We start from the raw sequence: 19,418 nt of genomic DNA, 5'->3' as shown, positions 1-19,418 counted from the left end.
GTCCTGTGATCTGTCTTCCACCCTCTTGTTCGACATGTATTTTTCGTTTCTGAGAGCTGGGACTGCACAATCTGGGATACACAGTTTATCTTCTGAAGAGCAGGAAACGCAAACTTTTGTTGATTGGATAGCTGTGCCAGCGAAGAAGAAGATTGTTTGTAAAATCCATTGAAATTCCCCACCTTTTTTTTTTTTTTTTGTTTACCGGGGGGTTCCATGAATGTAGAGCTATCGCTGTGAGGTTGCGTGGGATTACCACATATTAGGGCCTGTGTCTGGAACTCTCCATTTGGAGAATGCTCAGACCCAGACCTGCAGATTGCCCCTTGACCTCCATTGAGTTCCCCAAGGTACATATCAATATTCTGATGATACCATATTGCTATCTGCTTATTCTTCAATTTTCGAATCTTATGCAGACGGGGCTCAGTCTTATCAGCTAAAGCTTTTAATCTACACTGAACTGAAAAAGGGAAGCCCATCGTGATATGCGAGTTAATTGTTGCAGATGGGTGTTCGCTTATGCTTTAGGGTGCCAACTTTTGACTTTGCATCAGGTGAAAAGAAGTCTGGGCCTTAGAGATTTTGGTTGATGCAGGGTGTCTGCTTCTCCCAATGGAACACTACAGTCAGACTCTTTCTAGAGTGCTGAAGGCTAGTGTTTGGTTTGGGCCATTTCTTTCTTGCAGAAGGTTAAGGTTTTCCCTATAGTTTCACGAGTGCTGCAGTTTAAGGTTTCTCAGATTTACAACTTGCCTTCAGTTCTCATGATATAGCTTCTGCCTGTGCACCTTAATGAGACTCCATTCTGTCTGCTGAATTCATCCTTTGTGCAGGGATGTCCCCACTAGGCATCCGGTTGATCTTGGACAGAGGGAAAATCCTGAAATGGAGGTGCCTCAAGTATTCGGGCCTTTTGAGGTAAACGTTGCTCTCTGAAGGTCTCTTGGGCTCAATTAGCTCAAACTCCCTCGCGCCTTTAAAGATCGGAGGAAATGGTTATCACACCATGACCAATGACGTTTGGGCTAACCTTTTGCCCTGCAGACAGGACAGTTGCTGGCTGGAATGATGACCACTCACCAATGAGGAGGGCAATTGAAATGGTGCCCTGCTCTCCCCAGCTTCTCTCTCCCCCAAGGGAGCCAAGGCTGATCCATGGGAGATGGTTCCAGGCTGGAGGTTGATTTGCCCAAATAGGACTACAACTCCTACGGAGTCACAGGTGATGTCCCACTTCTCGACAAGGAGAACAGAAAAATGAATGCAGCAATACCTATCCACAGTCCCTGTAAATGCCTCCCAGTCCTATCTCCAAACCCAACAGATCCAACCCATACTGGTATCCAGGTTTAACGCAGTCATGGGTAAAGCTACCCCAACCAAAAAATAGTTTTGGCATTCCAGCAGTTGCTGCATCTTTCAGCCCAGTCGTCAAATCACATTCTGTGGTGTTGTGCCTTCTTGGGATGATGGCCTCATGTATCTTTATTGTAACCCACACACCATTCACATATGCTTTGTGGGTCAGTGTCATAGGCAAAGGTTCACTGGAAATATTTAGTGTAGGTAAAGGCCAGCTCTCTACTTTGGTGGAACAGCGCCAACTTGTTGCAGAGTAGGGCTTCCTCAAACTCCATTCTGCAAGTGCCCATCATCACAGACTCCTCTCACAGGCTGTGGTGTGCCTCTTAATGACATGACTGTCCAGGGGTGTGGTACCTAGGAACGCTAGCAACACTCCTAGCCCTTAAGGCCTTTGCCAAAGGAATTTCAAGGCACGGTAGTTCTCATCAAGACAGACATGACCACCAACTATTACCTTAAAAAACTGGGAGGCACGCCCTCTGCCTACCTCTTGGTACTGGCAGAGGAGATTTGGCATTAGGCAATCCACCACAACAAAAGCTTCTAGCGGAACACTTAACAGGGGGGACAGCAATTTTGCAGACCAGCTCAGCAGAACACCTCAACAAGTCCGGGAGTGGAAACTCCCCCCACAAGACCTTCACAGGTACTTCCTGCGTTGGGACACTGAACAGATAGAATTGTTTGCCTTTCCCGAAAATGCAAAATGACCAAACGTTGCCGCCAGGTACCAACAGTCCATATTCGTTCACATCTACAAAGCAGACACTTGGTCAACCCCATATACATTTATAAAGCACTAATGTGTGGACATTCTAGCCCGCCAACAGGCTATGGTTGACCAAACAGTCTTAAGGGCTTTGCTGAAGACATCGGGTGCATATACGCCCACCCTCCTCCTGGAAGATTGAGTTCATTGCAGATTACTGTTCTTTTTAATTAAGTTCACATTCCGCAATATGAATATTGCATCAATCTACGCTCAGTCAGCACTCCATAAACATTCTCAACTGCTATACAAAAAACAATTTAAGAGGGAGTCAGTGCCCATGTGCATTGTCCACTCGGGTACGAGTCACAGCAAAGGCAATGCACTACGGATGAATTGATCGGGGATATTTGCATAGGCTTTTCTTTCTCTCCCACTGCTCCTGTACGTGGTATGGAAGATGAGATAAGCCTCCTTAACACTCATCCTGGTGGCTCCCACCTGAGCCAGGCAACCATGGTACGGCATGTGCCTGGAGATGTCTGCCCCCCAAAGATACTGCTGCTCCTGCCGGATCTTCTCACACAAGGAGACCAGACCCATGCGTCTCAGCCTACCGACCTGGCACCTGAGTCTTAGGCATTGGTTATTTGAATCTCACCAAATAATCTATGACCATTGTACAGGAGGTGTGCAGACCCGCTTCACAGGGTTTTTATGCCACAGACATCTGGACCCTAAAAACCTAACGTCTAGGACATCTCTGCAAAAATCAGGCTTCATGTTTACACTCTGCTGCTATTGTGGCACACATGCAAAACAGAGAACATTGATCCATATTTAATATTCCAGTAGTCAAGGCCTTTTTGGAAGGTCTTACGAGGGCCATACCTGTGAGAATACCTCTTGCCACCATGAGGAACCTTAATGTAGTCCTTGCACCATTCATGAGGCCACTCTTTACTTTCATGGCCACTCCAGTGTCTTTACTGGAAGGCTTCCTTCCTTGTGGCCATTTCTTCCGGCAGACTAATTAGCTAACTGCAGGCACTCTCCTTACAAGAACCCTTCTTTGAGATTCTGAGGTTTACAAAAATAGGTTTGTCGGAACCAATCCTACTTTTGGTTGTGCCCTTCCACCTTAATTTAACTATGGAGTTCCCAGTCTTCTTTCCATGGCCAGACTCTGAACCAGACACAGCCCTAGACATGCTAGTTATTAAGAACTCAAGTGTAAGCCTAACAAAGGCGATCCCATCTCTAGGATAGTTAACTGCATCCAGACACGGCACCACAAAGCTAGAAAGTCATACTTGTGCTGCCCAGGGTGCACTCCACCCATAAGAAAGGGGCAACCATGGCGCCATTAGGCAACATTCTGCTAGCCGACATCTGCAAAATGGCCACCTGGATAACCCAAATACATTTATAAAGCACTAATATGTGGACATTCTAGCCCGCCAACAGTCTTCAGGGCTTTGTCAAGACACCTGCATCAGGAACGTGCTAGCCCCCAGTGAAAGAGGGTGCTGCTTTTCAGTTTATGCAGAGTATGTGTATCCACAGCCACACATGCTACAAGTGGAAAAGGCTACTTACCCTTTGAGCATCTGTTCGCAACATGTAGTGCTGTAGATCCATGTACGCCCACCCTCCTCTTGGAAGCCTGTGTTGATTGCAGGCCTCTGTTCTTTTTAAATAAGTTCACATCTCACAGTGTGATTAGTGCACCTTGCTACACTCACTCAACACTTCATTCACACTCTAACCTGCTGTGCAAGAAACAATCTAAGATGGAGTCAGTACCTATGTGTATTGTCCCCTCAGGGAGGAGTTGCAGTACTGCTCATGACTTTTTCTATGAAAACCAACTTTCAAATGTTTGAGGCCCATAGAAGGCAGGCGTTTGCAGAGCATGAGTATTTACAGCTTTACAGGCCACGAACAGGGAGTTAGAGAACGATTATTAGGAACCTATATCTGATCTATCGGCTTTGGCCTATTACTGAGGGAGGAATCGGAACATGAGCCAGAGGAGTATCTGGCACACAAGAGCTACAGGAAGAACATGAAGAGAAATATACACACGCTTTGAGGAAAACACTGATACCAAATGTAGCCGACACTGAAGATGACAAATTGCTGGAATCTGAGCCTGCTTCCCCTCAGGAAGAGATAAGACACATCCATAGGAGCCAACCCTGTCAGACGGTCTTACCCATATGCCGGCTACTGATCGATAGAGCAACCACTACTTATGGTGTACAGTTAAAAGAACAGAAAGAAACCTGCTTACTGCTGGAAACATTAAACCAAAGAGAAAGGAGCAACTTTTACCTTCCAGTGTTACACAGAAGTGAAGGAATTTTGGTTTGTGTATTTCTACTGATCCCACCACACCCTATTTCTTAAAGACATACATGAATACATGTCCTTACTCTTCTTAGTCCTATTTTGCACTTCCAATTACAAGTACAAGGATTATTCCTTGTACTCTGCTATCTGTAGGTCTGGTGTTTAGTCCCATCCTCTTGCATGCCTATTCCCTATTACAGTCTCCCTATTGTGCATCCTTTTATTTTATTTTGCTTCCCCCAATTCCTCACCTATTTCTCTTTTACTCTCTCCATATGGTACCTCGTTTCTTGTACGGCCTAATGCACTTTCATTATTTGTTTTATGCGCTCACATCTGAATTTTGTGACTGTTTCATTGAAGCTATGTACCGTAGGGTTGGATTCTTCACTGCTGCTGACACTTGCTGCTTGTTTCCCCTTCCCTCAGATTACCAGCGACAAAAGGAGAGGACTGTGCACTAAGAGTCTTCCTGAAAACTGACTGCAACACCTACTGCCTCTCCGTCCACTCGCCACCTGCCCTGCAAAGGACCACCCCGCTAACCACGACATGCGTATTTATTTCCCTGACCTTAGTCCATTTATTTTTAAAGGATCTGTGCCTTTTATCACACAAGCCCTGTCCCCCCCCCAGCATGTGGAAGCCATTTGCCCAAACTTAAGGTTGGTTTGTTTCCAGTTTGATTTGGATTTCAGCAGAAGCCTTGTTCTACCATCATCCATTGGAGTGATACCTTCTCATCTCGTTCCCTCATCACTGTTCTCAGAAGGAACGCACTGACAACTACTTGGTGTACATAAGCAGTGCCCTCGTTCATCTGCGACTGTTACTTGTGATGAGGGGTTCCAAGGATGCCAGACATTTAAGCTGTCTCCCCCCTGGATTTTTCAGCATACATGTCTTCCGTACGCGCTTCACAGTCCTCCCTCCAGGTGCGCTTGTGTGCATCGAGGGTCTGGACCAAATGACTGAGTCTCTTGGTTCAAATGAGTGATTTTCTGTTCTTTGTGAAAAGGAGGGGAGGACCCTTGAGTACTTGTCGTCTGGTGGTTGGTCAGAAGTGTATTGTGGCTTTCCACTTTGATCAGGTCAGAGTTCAGAAGATTGATGAGGTCAGAGGTCACCAATTATTATTTTGATATATGCACACACACATACACACAGATACATATATACATTCATACACAGAATTAACAGTGAAAAGCAATAGAGTGGGGTTTGTCTTTGGCTCCCACTCGCTCGGTGTTGGGGCAGGAAGACTACCTATAGTTATAGCTTGATGTAGGGCTGGGCTATAGACTGGGCTCCATGGTTCAGGATGACGCTCTACGATAAAGCTTGTTGAGGTGTGGCCTAGAGCCGAAGCGCATCTCTGGTTAGATATGGTGGTTAGGTAGTTTAGTAATATGTATCCATTGTAGCTGTGGGGATTTTGTGTTGCTCTGAGTCAGTGAGAGTCTTGGACACTGGACTTTTCCACATCAGTGGAAGGGGTTGGGGGGCACAGAGGACTGCTTGGAAGGAGCAACAGATACAACTTCAAACAGGAAAGTAATTGCCACCCCAAATCCCTTGAAACATGTGCAAGCACCTTAACAGGTGCATTTTAGACAGTAGCTAATATATAATGTCTATAGAGGGTAGACTCTCTCTGGTGAACTGTTCTCCCTGCCGTAATTTGCTCAGAAGATTATGGTTTGTTTCCAGTACAAATGTTCTGTCCATTGTTAGATCCTCCACTTTTTTGTTGAAATGTTGTTTCTTGGTAAACAGGCGGACTTTGCGTTTGTGTTGCTGGCTTTAATTGCCCTCTTCAATGGTGGGTAACAACGTCCTGATCTGTGTGGGTAACCGAAGGTCACAATTTTGAATCCCAGATTTTTGTCTTTTGCAGGTTGATAAAAATGAGAAACCTTTCACTAGGGTAACAGTTTCAAGCCAAATCGATATCTCCAAGGATGGTGAGACATCACGTTGGGCACATGGGTCCTCCAAATTGTTTGGCAGGGCTTCGCCCTCACTTTTCTTTCATCCCACAGTTCCTTCCACCTGCTTCAGCATGGCTGACGGAGGATTACTTCTGTTTTGCAGCAGGATGTGTAGGTTCTTTTGGCCAGTGGAGCTATAGGGAGGGTTTCAGGCTAGTAAGTAGGAACTGGGCGTTACTCCTGCTACTTCCTTATGCCGAAGAAAGACTAAGGCCTTTCTCTTATGTTGGATCTCTGAACGCCTTCCTGCAAAAGAACAAATTCAGGATGCTCATGTTGGCCAAGATCTTGTCTGCTCTGCATCCTGGACGCTGGATGATAGTGTTGGAACTGTACGGGTGTTTCCATATTGCAGTCCTTCCGTCCTACAGGCGTGATCTTTGGTTAAGTTTGCAGTGATCCCTTGTGGCCTTTATAGTGCCGCTTGAGTGTTCACAAAAGTGATGGTGGTATTTGCAGCACACCTTTGGAGGTCAAGTGTGTCAGTCTGCCACCTCGACGCCCGTCTGTTAAAGACCGGCTCAATCCGGGCAGTTTTAGACCTCCTCCATACGACAGCAAACCTCCTAAAATTATTAGGGTTCACTGTGAATGTGCCAAAGTCACATCTGACTCCTTGGCAGACACTTGTTCATCTGAGCCATTCTTAATGTGGTGCCTTCATGCCTTCTCCCTGGAGAAGAGTCTAGGACTTTCGGGCTATGATCTCGATGTTTCTGCTTCTGTCCTAGATCTAAGTGAAGAGGATGACATTGTGGGTGTAGGGACTATTGGTCTCCTGCAGCGTTCTAGTCTACCACACCAGAAGGCACATTCGGGCTCTGCAGTGGAATCCAAAGTCCCAGTGGGCACAGCCCCAAGGGAATCTATCAGAAGGAGGGGGGAGATCAGAGAACTCTGACATGGAGACGGGTTTCCGCCATAGACCAGTTTGTTGCAGTTATGGGCAATCTGCTGGGCATTAAAGGACTTCCTTCCAAACATCAAAGGGATGCTAGTACAGGTGCTCAAGAACACCACCATTCCCGTGTGGGACTTCAAGAAGCAGGACGGTGTTGGCTTTAGCCCTATGCAAAGAGGCTCTGTGCCTTTGGAAGCAGCTGACTCGCCAGGGCATTTATCGGGCTGTGAACCACCTGGTAGCATCTCTCAATACGAGGGTGGATGAACTTGGTCACCAACCCCCTAGCAGATCATGAATGGCAGTTACACCCGGAGGTTCTATGGTGTTTGGTCATTTTGTCATTGCTGATAACATGCAGTCAGACTTTTTGATGGCTAGAGTTCTCAAGACGTCTCTCTAGGAGACACATTCAGCCTAGAGTGGAGTTCGAGACTCCGGTATGCCTTCTTGCTTCTAACGGGTTCTAGAAATTTTGACCACATTACTCCATATCTGAAAGCACTCAAATGGCTATCGTATGAAGCAAGAATTCCGCAAAAAATGGCTTGTAATGATCACAAAGCTCCACATTACAAAACACCAATTTACCTTGCCCAGAAAATTAAGATCTCAGGAGGCTTCAGATCTTCGAGGGGGTCCACAAACTTCCTTCTGAAACCAGCATTGTTCCGTATGAAGAGAACTCATGATAGAGCATTCTCTGGAGCTGCACCAAGAGTTTGGAATGCTCTTCCTCTGCATATCAGAGGAATTACCTCTATCTTGCGGTTCAAAAAGGAGGCTAAGTCCTTTCTCATGAGTAAATTCCTCCCTTAACTAACTACGGTTTACTCTAGGCTCTGTTACGTCCCTCAGTCTTTCCTGAATAGGCTACATTCAGCTGGGCTAATAGGATGCTTGTATTGCGAATATCAGAGCAATGACTCGGGTGATCGTACAAGTCAGTGGGCCTTCAGCGATTCTTACCTTTGGGCCACAATCAGCCCTACTTGGATACCTCAAGTCCATACGCAAGATTCAAGGAACGATGGCGAATGATGGTAACTCTACCAAGCCACAGGGATATGGGACTTGACTTGGAACCATAAGTATATCCAGTTGCTTGCTCCACTTTTTCTTTAGCCCCTTAAGCGCTGCCGTCTGCCAACTGTCATCACGAGCACTACCGCCCCAGTGCTGCGCACGACCGTTGGCCGATGGGCCAGCGCTCGTTATTCGAACGTTCAGCACTGGGTGCTGATCGTTCAACGCAGCTATGAGGTTAGCAGTGGTATTACAGTCTAAATGCAATTAAGGCATAGCATATTCTACTATAACCAGTGTTGTCCACTAGTATGATTTTAATGTTTTTTATTTATAAACACTGAAGGAAACTAATTGCTTTTGATTTCTAAAGCTCTCTGCCACCCAGGATTGGGTCATGTTTGCACTATAGAAAACACTAAATAAATAAATACCCCTCCTGGCTCAAGTTCAGAGAAAGAAAACAAAAATTTAGCCAGACCAGGTCCAAGTCATCCTGGTGGCTCTGGAGTGGGCCGGGAGGATGTGGTACCAAGAATTCATGAGCATGAGGACCTGTCTTCTGATCAAGCGGTAGCTTCCTTGAGGATCTACTGTCGCAGCAACATGGCACGGTACTGCACCCCAGCCTGCGTGATCAGAACCTCCATGTGTGGAGACTGTGCTGCAGCAACTAGTTTCCTTTGATGCTCCGTCTGGGTCATTGATATTATTCTAGAAGCCAGGTGCCCATCTATGAAATCGGTGTAAGCCGAACAGGGAGACAAGTTTGGGGCTTGGTGCGGCACCTGCCAGAATGATGATCTGCTACAAGCTAAACTGTCCTTGGTGTTTGTTTTGTAGTTGGCCCAGCAAGAACTTGGATTGTGCAGTGTTAAAGGTATTTGTTGGCTGTTTTGGCTTTGTACGATTGCGAGATCAGCCTTCTATAATGTTGTAATGAGGTTTCTCAAAGGTTTAGAGTATTTGTTTCCACCGAAGCCCTTTGTGGGATTTACATCTGGTCCGTACCATCTTCACGTGCACTCCTTTTGAACCGAAAAACAATTTTCCACTATGTCTTTTGACATTTAAAATTGTCATTACACCGCTTTGGCGTGTGAGTGAGCTTCAGGCACTCTCAGTCCAACTGCCTTATGTGTAATTTTTTCCTGACAAACTGGTTTTGAGGAGAAAAGTGGCATTCTTGACTAAGCTGGTGACACCGTTCAGGCGGTTTGACATATCACCCTTCCGGCCTTCTTTGCCCTGCCTCACCCCTCTGAAGATGGAGAGCAGAGACTCCATTGTTGGTATGCAAAAAGAACCCTCAGTTTCTACATTGATCCTACCAGAGACCATCTGGATAACAATTAAAAATGAGGTGAAGAAAATAACCAGCTGTAGGTTGATCATCTTCAGCAATAAAATCTGCTCTGTCTTAGTTAAGAAGCAGCCACTTTAAGGAATAAGGGCTCATTTTACTCAAGCCAAGGCTGCTACTACTGCGCCGGTATGCGGAGTGCCTGTCCTATATATCTGTCAGGCTGCAGTGGAGCACTGGTGCTCAGGTCTGTCCTGATGACCATTTTGACCATTCGTTCCTGCAGGGCATTTTGGTCTGAGCCACACCACAGACCCGCCACCTGTGAGGAACTGCTTTGATATCGGTTCACAAGATGAGGAATATGCAGGTGGAAGTATTCATCATAAGAACAAGTTACTTACCTTCGGTAACTCTACCCTTCCTTTTTTGTGGAATGGACTCTTCCATCTAAAAAGGTACCAAACTAGACCAGTGTGCAGATCTCAAGTCGATGGATTTGCGTGTGAGGGTGCATTCAAGCCGTTAAAAGCACCCGACGTAAGCACGCCCAGGTGGTGCATATTTGCAGCCCTGCTCATGTCTTCCGTTGCGGAATGATGTTGGTGCAGAGCTGCATGCGTGAAGAAGTACTGCTTTTGAGTTGGCGTATTAGTTCTGATGTATGAGGGAACGTTCACAAGGTTAGGAATCTGTGGTTATGTAGAGTATTCACCAGAAAGAGTATTATCAAAGGTATGTTCATCTAGCTGTGGCTATGTAGGGACTAGGGGGCATATTATCAAGGGGGTTTATCTCCGCTTTTTTGGCTTTAAAAGCCAAGAAAGCGGAGATAAAATTATCTCCCTATTACCTAGCTGTCGCTAACACCAGTTAGCGACAGCTAGTAGGAGATAGCGACCATCTTGGGCCCCGCTTTGCAGGTCAGTGATATTTATCACTAATGACATGCAAAGTGGGCGTGCCAAGATGTTAGCGACTGGAAACAGTAACTAACATCGCTATCTCCTATTACCAACTTTTGGAGATATTTGCGGTAAGCACAAATATCTCCAAAAGCTAACACCTGCCCCTGAGCAGTTCTTAGCCAAGTTATCCAATGGTAGGTGGTTTCATGGCTAAGAGCATTAGCTCGGTAATGCATGAATATCGCTGACTTTTCAGCGATATTCATGCATTGCGGCCGTTTTTTATCGCATTTGCGATAAACCTTGGTAATACCAAGGTTTATCTGCGATAAAAAATCACCGCAGCTTAGCGGTAAAATTTTGTCTCTAACCAAGCAATAGCGCTAATTATCACTATTGCTTGGTAATATGCCCCTAAGGTTTTATCTGCTTCCTTACCTCAGTGAGGGATGGGCGACCTTCTTGCTCAATAGGGCAGTGGCGGCTGACACAAATCTAAATTGGTGGGTGGGGGTTGTTGGGGAATACTAATAAATAAATAAAAATCGTACCTGTCACTGCAGGCTGCCTTAGTGCTCCTCTCTTCCCGGCAGTCACTAGGGCACAAAGCACAGGCACCCCACCCAATCCAGGCACCGTTCTCATGCAATACCAAGCATGAGAGAAGCGCCAGGATTGGCCTGGGCGGGCTGGTCTGATGCTCGCTCAGGCACAGGGAGCCTGTGCCATTTCTCCACCCGACTGTGCAACATCTAGGTTGGAGAAATGTTAGTATGCATGTCGGTTTGGCCATCCTAAGGCAGCCGACCAAACCGACTGATTCCATGAATTCCAGCAATTGGGTAGTAAGGTATTCCTGCGCAATGTCTGATGGTTTAGGTGTTTTGAATGTCATGATTTACACTATGCTACCAAGGGAGTCCAGACAGCCACCACCCTATACTGCCTGATTGCAATCTGTTACAATTGCATTAAATACGTCTTTTTTGGTTGGTCTCCCTGAGCAAAAAATATATAATTTCTCTCATATAAGTTCACAATGTTCATAAGTCAATCAATTCAAACAACGACAATTATCCGAATAGAATGTCCGTGGTCTACTTTATTCTTCTTTGATTCTTTTCTACACATGGACTTGTAAGACAGATTTCTTCAAAAGTGTATATCTTGTATTTAGATCACAACACTACAGCCAACATGCATGTTTCGTCTTTGGTACATCCCCAAAAAGACTTCCTCAGGGCTACAGCAATAATTTCTGCACTATTAATTTCCGTATTGGCATAGAAGCTAGTAAGGACCACTTAAAGGTAAATCAAAAAGACACATATCGCTTATTCCAACATCTTATTCCACGGGACGGTATTAGTCTCAGTCAGTATCTGACTGTGCCTCAACGAGGGACCGAATGGAGTAGTTCCCTACATCTACTTCTTAACAGGGTTGGCGATTGCCAACATCAGTGGTTTAGAGGGGTAGCTTGCTCATATCTTTGACTGGGGGTTGGGGAGTTAGGATATACAAAGCTAAATACAAAATGCATTAACATTTGTCACTTGGTGGGAGCCCAGGAATTACTCATATTTATAGCACAGAAAGGATATAAGAAAATGGCTCATTGACTGGCAGGATCACCCATACATGGTCCTTCACAGGCAGTCTCTACAGCCCCAGTCTAATGTGGGAGAATAGCTACACACTTAAACCACTTGAGATAAGAGGGACAACCTCACCCGGGAGCAGTTGACTTGAACCCCTTCTGAGACACCCATGAAACGAGACATTTCAGTTAAAGTGCGAGTGCATCGGGCATGATTAAATATAAACACTGGATAAAAAGTAATTATTTGTAAAGAATTTAAGTTTTATGTACCACAAACATTCTTGTGTATAAAATATTTTCACATGTGCACTTTGTTGGACTTTTGCAGACTACTAAAATTTCCAAATACCTGCCTAGTAAAATAAATAAGTTATTATCTTACAAAACAAGTTGTTGGTTTATTCTTCAGAGTATTGTAAATGTTTGTGCTAAACACTTTAAATGTCGCTTGTCTGACCCTTCTCCCCTTCCACGATCCAGGTTTTTTCACGTCAGTGGAGGGGCCTGTGGCACTCTGTTACAGTAGGGCACATTTCAGTGGTGGCATTCAAATAGGTACCATGATGGCAGCAGGTCCTTTGTGTTTTAGTTTCTCAGTTGTGCAGCCTTCTACACCCAAGCGATTCTTTTCTTGATGGGTTACCTGCCATAGAGTTCGGAAGCAGCTGGCACGGTCTGCCTTCTCTTGAACTGTGTCAGAAGCACAGTCACTGGCAGGAGGTACAGCAGAGATGTCCGAGTGGTCAGGCACCTCCTGCTACTTATAAAACCTGCCTTAAAGCAGAAGCATCTGAGCCTCCAGGAGCCAAAGCATGAGATGTCTTCTATCTCATCCGAGGTGGGTGAGATCTGGGCCTCCCGTTCCTTACCAGCTCTAATGGGGGTGGGTGAAAATCAGAGGCCTCCATCCCCTTCCCGAGGTGAGTTCTGGAGCTCAGAAGTAGCTTTTTCTCTCTCGGTACTAAGCTCAGTGATTTTTTTTTTTGTTTTCCAAATCTCTTTATTGTTTTCCAACACAAACAGACACGTGAATGACTGAGCATGTGTACATAAATGCAGTTCCTGGCACATGTAAGAACCTATAGGACCATTGTTCACATTGCGCGGGAGATTGAACCAATAATAATTATCCCAGGTGTCCCGAAGTCTCCCGTTAGAGTAACAACTAAGGTATTGACAGGATAGAAATATACAGTCTCACATTTGTGTCATAATACTCCATGCATCAGGTCATTCACATTCCCGTCCCCACCCCACATTCCCTCCCGCTCGCCGGCGCGTCAGCTACGAAGCTTAAACATAATAAAGTGGCAAATCTATGCAATTATGGGTCCTGTGTCTGTCACCAGTCGTGCATCTTTATAAAGTGTAGTGACCATTATGGGAGGGGGGGGGGGGGAACGCCCCATGTACCTCTTCAGCACCTTCCAGGCCCGTATTCTGCCAGTCCCCATCCCCAGTGAGCACACTCAGCTCTGACTCAGAGTCCAAATCTGCTGTCTTCAACTCAGTCACCAGGGCCTCCCACGCTCGCGCTGCCTCTAGCGCCTTATCATTGTGGGACCTATGAGCTTGCTGCAGACGAACTATGCCCTCGCTGCCAGCCCACATGAGTAACGCAGCCTTCCATCTGAGGTAGCAGGGCCCAGTAGCAGCTCTCAAGTGGGACGTAATTTCTCACTTGGCAAGCAGCAACCCCAAGTCTAAAAACGTACTTGTCATTTTTGTCTTGCTAGTGTGTGGAAACCAATGTAACAAACAGGTCCCCTTATCCGGAGTAATCCGTTGCTCCGTTACATTGCAGAGCAAAATGGCCACCTCCTCCCAGTGTGTGCCGAGTTGCGGGCAATCCCATAGCATGTGCACGAGATCTGCCTACACCGGGGCCATTGTGCAGTGTCTACATGGAAATATTGGTTAATTTTCGCTGGCGTGAGGTATGCTCTGTGCAAAATAAAAAATTGAATGAGTTGGAACCTGGCGTTTCTAGTGCCCTTCCATGCCCTCTTAAGGATCTGCGACAAGGCCGAGTCGGGTATCTCTTGTTTCTATATCCTCCAGCCACTGTGCTTGTAGCTTCTGCAATGGAGTCAGTCCCTCTCCAAGCATGCGCCTATATATATGCAAGTGACCGCTTTGTGCGTGCCCGCCGCCATCACTACGTATTGGCATGCAGCACTTACTGGTGGTTCCGAAAGGGCGGTACCCCAATGTTTCTGAATGGCATCAACGAGGGCCCCATGCATCAAGAAATGTCCCCGCGGGAGCCCAAAGCTCTCTTGTAGTGAACTATAGGGCAATAATTCACCATCTCCGAATAAATCTCCTACCATCTGTAAACCTAGCATCTCCCAGTCCGCAAGCGCAGACCAATCCCCCCGTGCGGCAGGGCGATGCACATCCCCAGCGGTATCTCCGGGGCGTAGGGCCGCTGCACCCCAACCCTATTGTGGTATCGCTTCCAACAGTGTCGCAGTGCGCTCTCCTCGACCGACAGTTCAGCAGCCCGTAGTGGCTGTTGTAGCACCATAAACGATAGTACATGCCTCGGAACATCTGAATGAATGAATGAGGGCATTTTTGTAGCGCGCAAACTTAGCCCCGAAGGGCGTCAAGGCGCGGAGACAAACAAACAGAAAGTCCAAGCTACCAACTGCAAAACCATAGAGCACTGGGAGCATAATCACTAATATGCCTGAGAGAAAAGCCAGAAGATTGACTGGAGAGCTCCAAAGGGAGGGAATTCCAAAGTTTTGGAGCTAGGGTGGAAAAAGCTCTGGTTCGGAGTCTCGCAACGGTCCCCGAAATTCCTGTGCCACCGCCTGGGTAAGTCTCTGGAACTGCGCAGCCAGATAATATAGTTCGAAGTCGGGGACAGCTAGGCCCCCCTCTGCTCTTGGGCATATCAAAGTGTCCAGCACTACACAACGCCTACCCGCCCCCCCATATGAAGCCACTCACCGCAGATCGGAGTTGTCAGAACAGAGCAACCGGTATTCTTATAGGTAAGGTGCGGAAGAAATATAACAGTCGCGGAAGCGCCACCATCTTCAGCAGCGACACCCGACCCGTCGCCGACAACGGCAAAGTGCCCCAGAACTGCATGCTGCCCTTAAGGCCCCTTATTTCCCTGCCTATATTCCCCTCAAGCAGATCGTCCTGGGTATGGTATACATGCGTCCCCAAGTAGGGCAGGCATCTGGGCTCCTACGTAATATCTGACAAGTGCGCAGGTGGGTCACAGGCTCCAGTCACTGGGAACACGCAAGTCTTTGCCCAATTGACCCGCAAGCCAGAAATGCCCCCGAAGCGACAGAGCAGGTCCCGCGCGCCCTCCAATGCACCTTCGGCATCAAGCAGGAAGAGCAAAAGGTTATCCGCATACAGCGAGATATAATGTGCATGGCCACGAAGCCCCAGGCCCTGGAATGCCCTCCCCATTCTCGCTCGTGTCGCCAGAGGGTCAATAGCAAGGGCAAATAACAACGGAGAGAGCCGCCAACCCTGCCTAGTGCCGCGCACCACTGGGTATGCGGAGGAAATGACCCTACTCACCCTCACCCTAGCACTCGCCAAAGCATACAAAATTTCAGTCCAGCGGACATACCCCCTCCTCAAAGCCGAATGCTCTCATGACTGAAAACAAATAGGGCCACTCCAAGCTGTCGAACGGCTTTGCAATGTCCACCGCGAGGACCTGTGCCTGGCTGTCTGCGCCATAGCCCCCATTCAATATGCGTAGTAGCCTACATATGCTGCTAGCAGTGCTGAAACCCGCCTGATCCGAGTGAACCAGCTGCGCCATAAGAGGAAGGAGTCGAGTGGCCAGCACACGACTCAATATCTTATAATCGGTGGTGAGCATAGATAACGGGCGATATGCCGCTGGATCCGTAGGATCCTTACCCGATTTAAGGAGGGGAATTGTAATGGCCTCCCTAGTGGAGGCCGGCAGCACTCCCAGCAGCCTGACCTCTCTATACATCAACAGCAACCGAGGAGCCAGGACATCAATATAAGCTAAATAGAACTCAACGGGCAGTCCATCGCTGCCCGGAGTTTTGTTGTGTGCCAGGTGTTTAATGGCGCAACGGATCTCAGCAAGCGAGATATCCTGTCCAAGAGATTCCGCTTGTTCCGTCCCTACGGTAGGCAGCTCCAGGCCCTCTTAAAAACGCCTGTATTTCCGCCTCCTCGGTGTGCAGGTGGCTCGTATATAACTCGGCATAAAAGGAGCGGAACCGCTCATTAATTTGATGTTGCGCATATTCCAACCTCCTGGATGAGGAGACCAGCGCCAGAATAGGGATGCATCTAGGGACGGGGTTAGCCAACCACGCCAGCAAGGTGCCCACTTTATCTCTTTCAGCGTGTACACGAGCCAAATACGCTCTGTGGTCAAAGCACCTTAAGCACTCCACCACAACTGCCACCGCTTCCTTCAGGTACTGGACCATGCCTCGCGCTTCCGGGGCAGTGAAGTGGCTGCGCTCAGCTGCTCTAAGGGCCTCCTCAGCAGCCTCAATTTCTTGCAACAGCAGTTTCCGTACTCCACCCATTTAGTAATACAAAACCCCCGGATCACCACCTTGAAAGCGTCGCACTCCGAGGCGGCTGTCGTAGCTGTGCCCTCATTCTCAGCGAAGTACTGCTCACTCCCTGTACCGAGTTCAGCTCGGAAGGCCGGATCTTCCAGCAGCTCCGGTCGCAGCCTCCAGGTCAGAATAGCAGGGCGTTCCGCAGCCCAACAAAATCTCACCAGCAGTGGATTGTGGTCCGAGATGGTGTGCGCTAAGTACTCGCTACTAGCCACCATTGTAGCCAGACCGGAACTACACAGAATCGCGTCCAGCCGCACATGCAAATCGTGTAACACAGAGAAGTAGGAATAATCTTGTTCACCCAGGTGTTGTGCCCGCCAGACATCCACAAAACCCTAGTAATCCTGCCACTGGGTCCTAATTTTTGCCAATTTATGATTCGGGCCCCTGAAAGCGGTGGATGGGATCTGTCCATGCCCACACCCGCAATGGAATTAGAGTCCCCACCCATCAATACCGGGTTCGTAAAATAAGCCGCTAAGGCGTCAGACAAACGCTCCAAGAAGGACGCCTCCTCCACATTAGGGGCATAAATGCAACAGAGGGTGACCTCTCGTCCATTTAGGCGCCCCTCCGGGTCTATCAGTTGGTCAGTCATTTGGAAGGGGACACCAGCTCTAATCCAGATCAACACCTCTCGCGCAAAAGCGGAATAAGTAGTGTAATACAGTTGTCCCCGCCATCTACGCTGTAGCGCTACCCCTTCTGCCCTAGTCAAATGTGTTTCCTGTAGAAATGCTATCTGCACGCCCCTGCACACCAAATAGGAGGGGACCTTATACCTGCGCTGCATTGAGTGTAGTCCCCACACATTCCAAGTCACACATTTCACATCAGGTAACGGGCCCATAATACAGATGCACAAAACACAGGAACTCTCCGTTCCCGCTTAGACGCGCCGGAAAGCGTTGTCCCCCAAACAAGGCAATCCCATCCCCCAACAATCCCACCCCGCCCACACCAACTCCCTCCCCCCCAAGAACAGGCACCAACATAGTGAATCCCATCCAAACTAACCCAACAATGTGCCTCAAACGAAGTTAAGGCAGGCTAACTGGGACCATCCGTTGGGGGTGGATAGAGCCTAGCAAGTAACCTGCAAATAATCAAAACCGCACCCAGTGTCCGCCCCAGGACCCCCCTCCAGATATCGCCGTCACCGCTTCCAGCACTCCCCTGCGCTCCACTTCCATTTGTGAGGTTGATGGCTTCCGTAAAGCCCGCCGTCGCTGCGATCTGCGGGGTTGGGAGTCTCTAGCCAACTCCCGCGCTTCCACCTCCCGACAATCTTTGCCGGCCCTGTAGGATTCCAGCCATGCCCACGCTTCCTCTGGTGTGTCATGAAAACAGGTTTTCCCATCTAAGGCGATGCGCAACTTGGCCGGAAATAACAGAGTATTGGATCCTTTCTGCGCGTAATTCTTTCTTGACAGACTGAAAGGACATGCGACGCCGCTGAGTGTCGAAGGAGTAGTCTGGGAATAGTGTAATGCTATTGTCCGTACGAGCCTTCTGAAGGAGCAAGTCTCGGTCCCTAAAAAGCAGCAGCCGCGCCACCACTGCCGTGGAGGGCGCCCCTGCAGCGGAGGTCTGGCAGGGACATGGTGTACGCGTTCCAGGGTATAGAAGGCCAATAGTCCTTCAGGGGCCACAACTGTTCTGAGCCAGTCTTCCAGATAGCGCACCATGTCTGATCCCTCTATCTTTTCCGGCAATCCCACCACTCGGATGTTGTTCCGCCTATTCCTTCCTTCTGCGTCCTCCGCCCGCTTTTCCAGCACCGCTATTCGGTAAGTATGGGCGAATTTTGAGAATTCGCAGTCCGCAAATTCACGTGAATTAAAAAAAAAATCCACGAATTTGTGGATTTCCCCACGAAATCGCGGATTTTTTGGTAATTGCACTATACTCAACTGGAGTACTTTCTACTGGCTAATCAGTAAGTGCTACCTCGTTGGGTAGTAAATGTATCGTGCTTTTCCTACACTACAGCTGCGTAAAGGCCCAGAAGAGTTGTCTCCAGTGACCCCATGTGTCTGTAACTTTGCCACTGCGCCCATAGAATGCTATGTGTGACATTTTCATAATTTCAGTGAAATTATGAGTGACATTTCAACAACTATGAACGACACTTTATCGCAGGCAATATCACGCGATGAAGATGAGGCAAACATATAAATATAAAAAATATTTCACCCATTTGAGCAACAGGAAGCTCTAAGCTGTCATTTAACTAAAGTGCACTAACAGCAGGCAACTGAAAAGCAGGCAGAGTCAAAATGTGTGACTCCACAATTCTCAGACTCAGAACACTACAGGCCAGGGGTGCAGGTAGGTTAGAATAATTGAAGCATTCGTTTTACTTATTAATAGCCATAGCAAGTTAGCTGAGCTACTAAAACACAGATGCCTTAGCCAGCCTTTGCATACACTGGCCCGCCTAGATTCTCCTTGCTGTAAGTAGTCAAATCAATGAGATCAGGATGCAGAGCATCAGTGTAAACTCCAGGGCCTCTCTGGTCCACGTAGGACCCAGCCCACAACAGAAAGATGTGAGGCCCCACTTAAACAAACGTGGATTTTCTTAATATCTGTTATCCTGGTCTGCATTTGAGGTGATGTTTGATCAAAAAAAAACCTAGGTAAAATGGAA

General features: G+C 47.6%; 1 protein-coding gene across 2 annotated transcripts in view; it reads left to right on the top strand.

Moving 5' to 3' along the window:
* Nucleotides 1-6,218, top strand: part of PDZD11 (PDZ domain containing 11) — a 60,008-nt gene extending 53,790 nt beyond the window's left edge. For both annotated transcript variants that reach the window (XM_078640175.1, XM_078640176.1), the window contains exon 7: nucleotides 4,862-6,218. In XM_078640175.1, the coding sequence (XP_078496301.1) occupies nucleotides 4,862-4,896 (35 nt within the window). In that variant the 3' untranslated portion in view covers nucleotides 4,897-6,218. The remainder of the gene's footprint in view (nucleotides 1-4,861) is intronic.
* The last annotated feature ends 13,200 nt before the right edge of the window (nucleotides 6,219-19,418 follow it).

Source organism: Lissotriton helveticus, chromosome 4_2 (assembly GCF_964261635.1).
Source record: "Lissotriton helveticus chromosome 4_2, aLisHel1.1, whole genome shotgun sequence".
Taxonomy (NCBI): domain Eukaryota; kingdom Metazoa; phylum Chordata; class Amphibia; order Caudata; family Salamandridae; genus Lissotriton; species Lissotriton helveticus.
The sequence above is the reverse complement of the archived record's forward strand: the minus strand, read 5'-3'. Positions and strand labels throughout refer to the sequence as shown.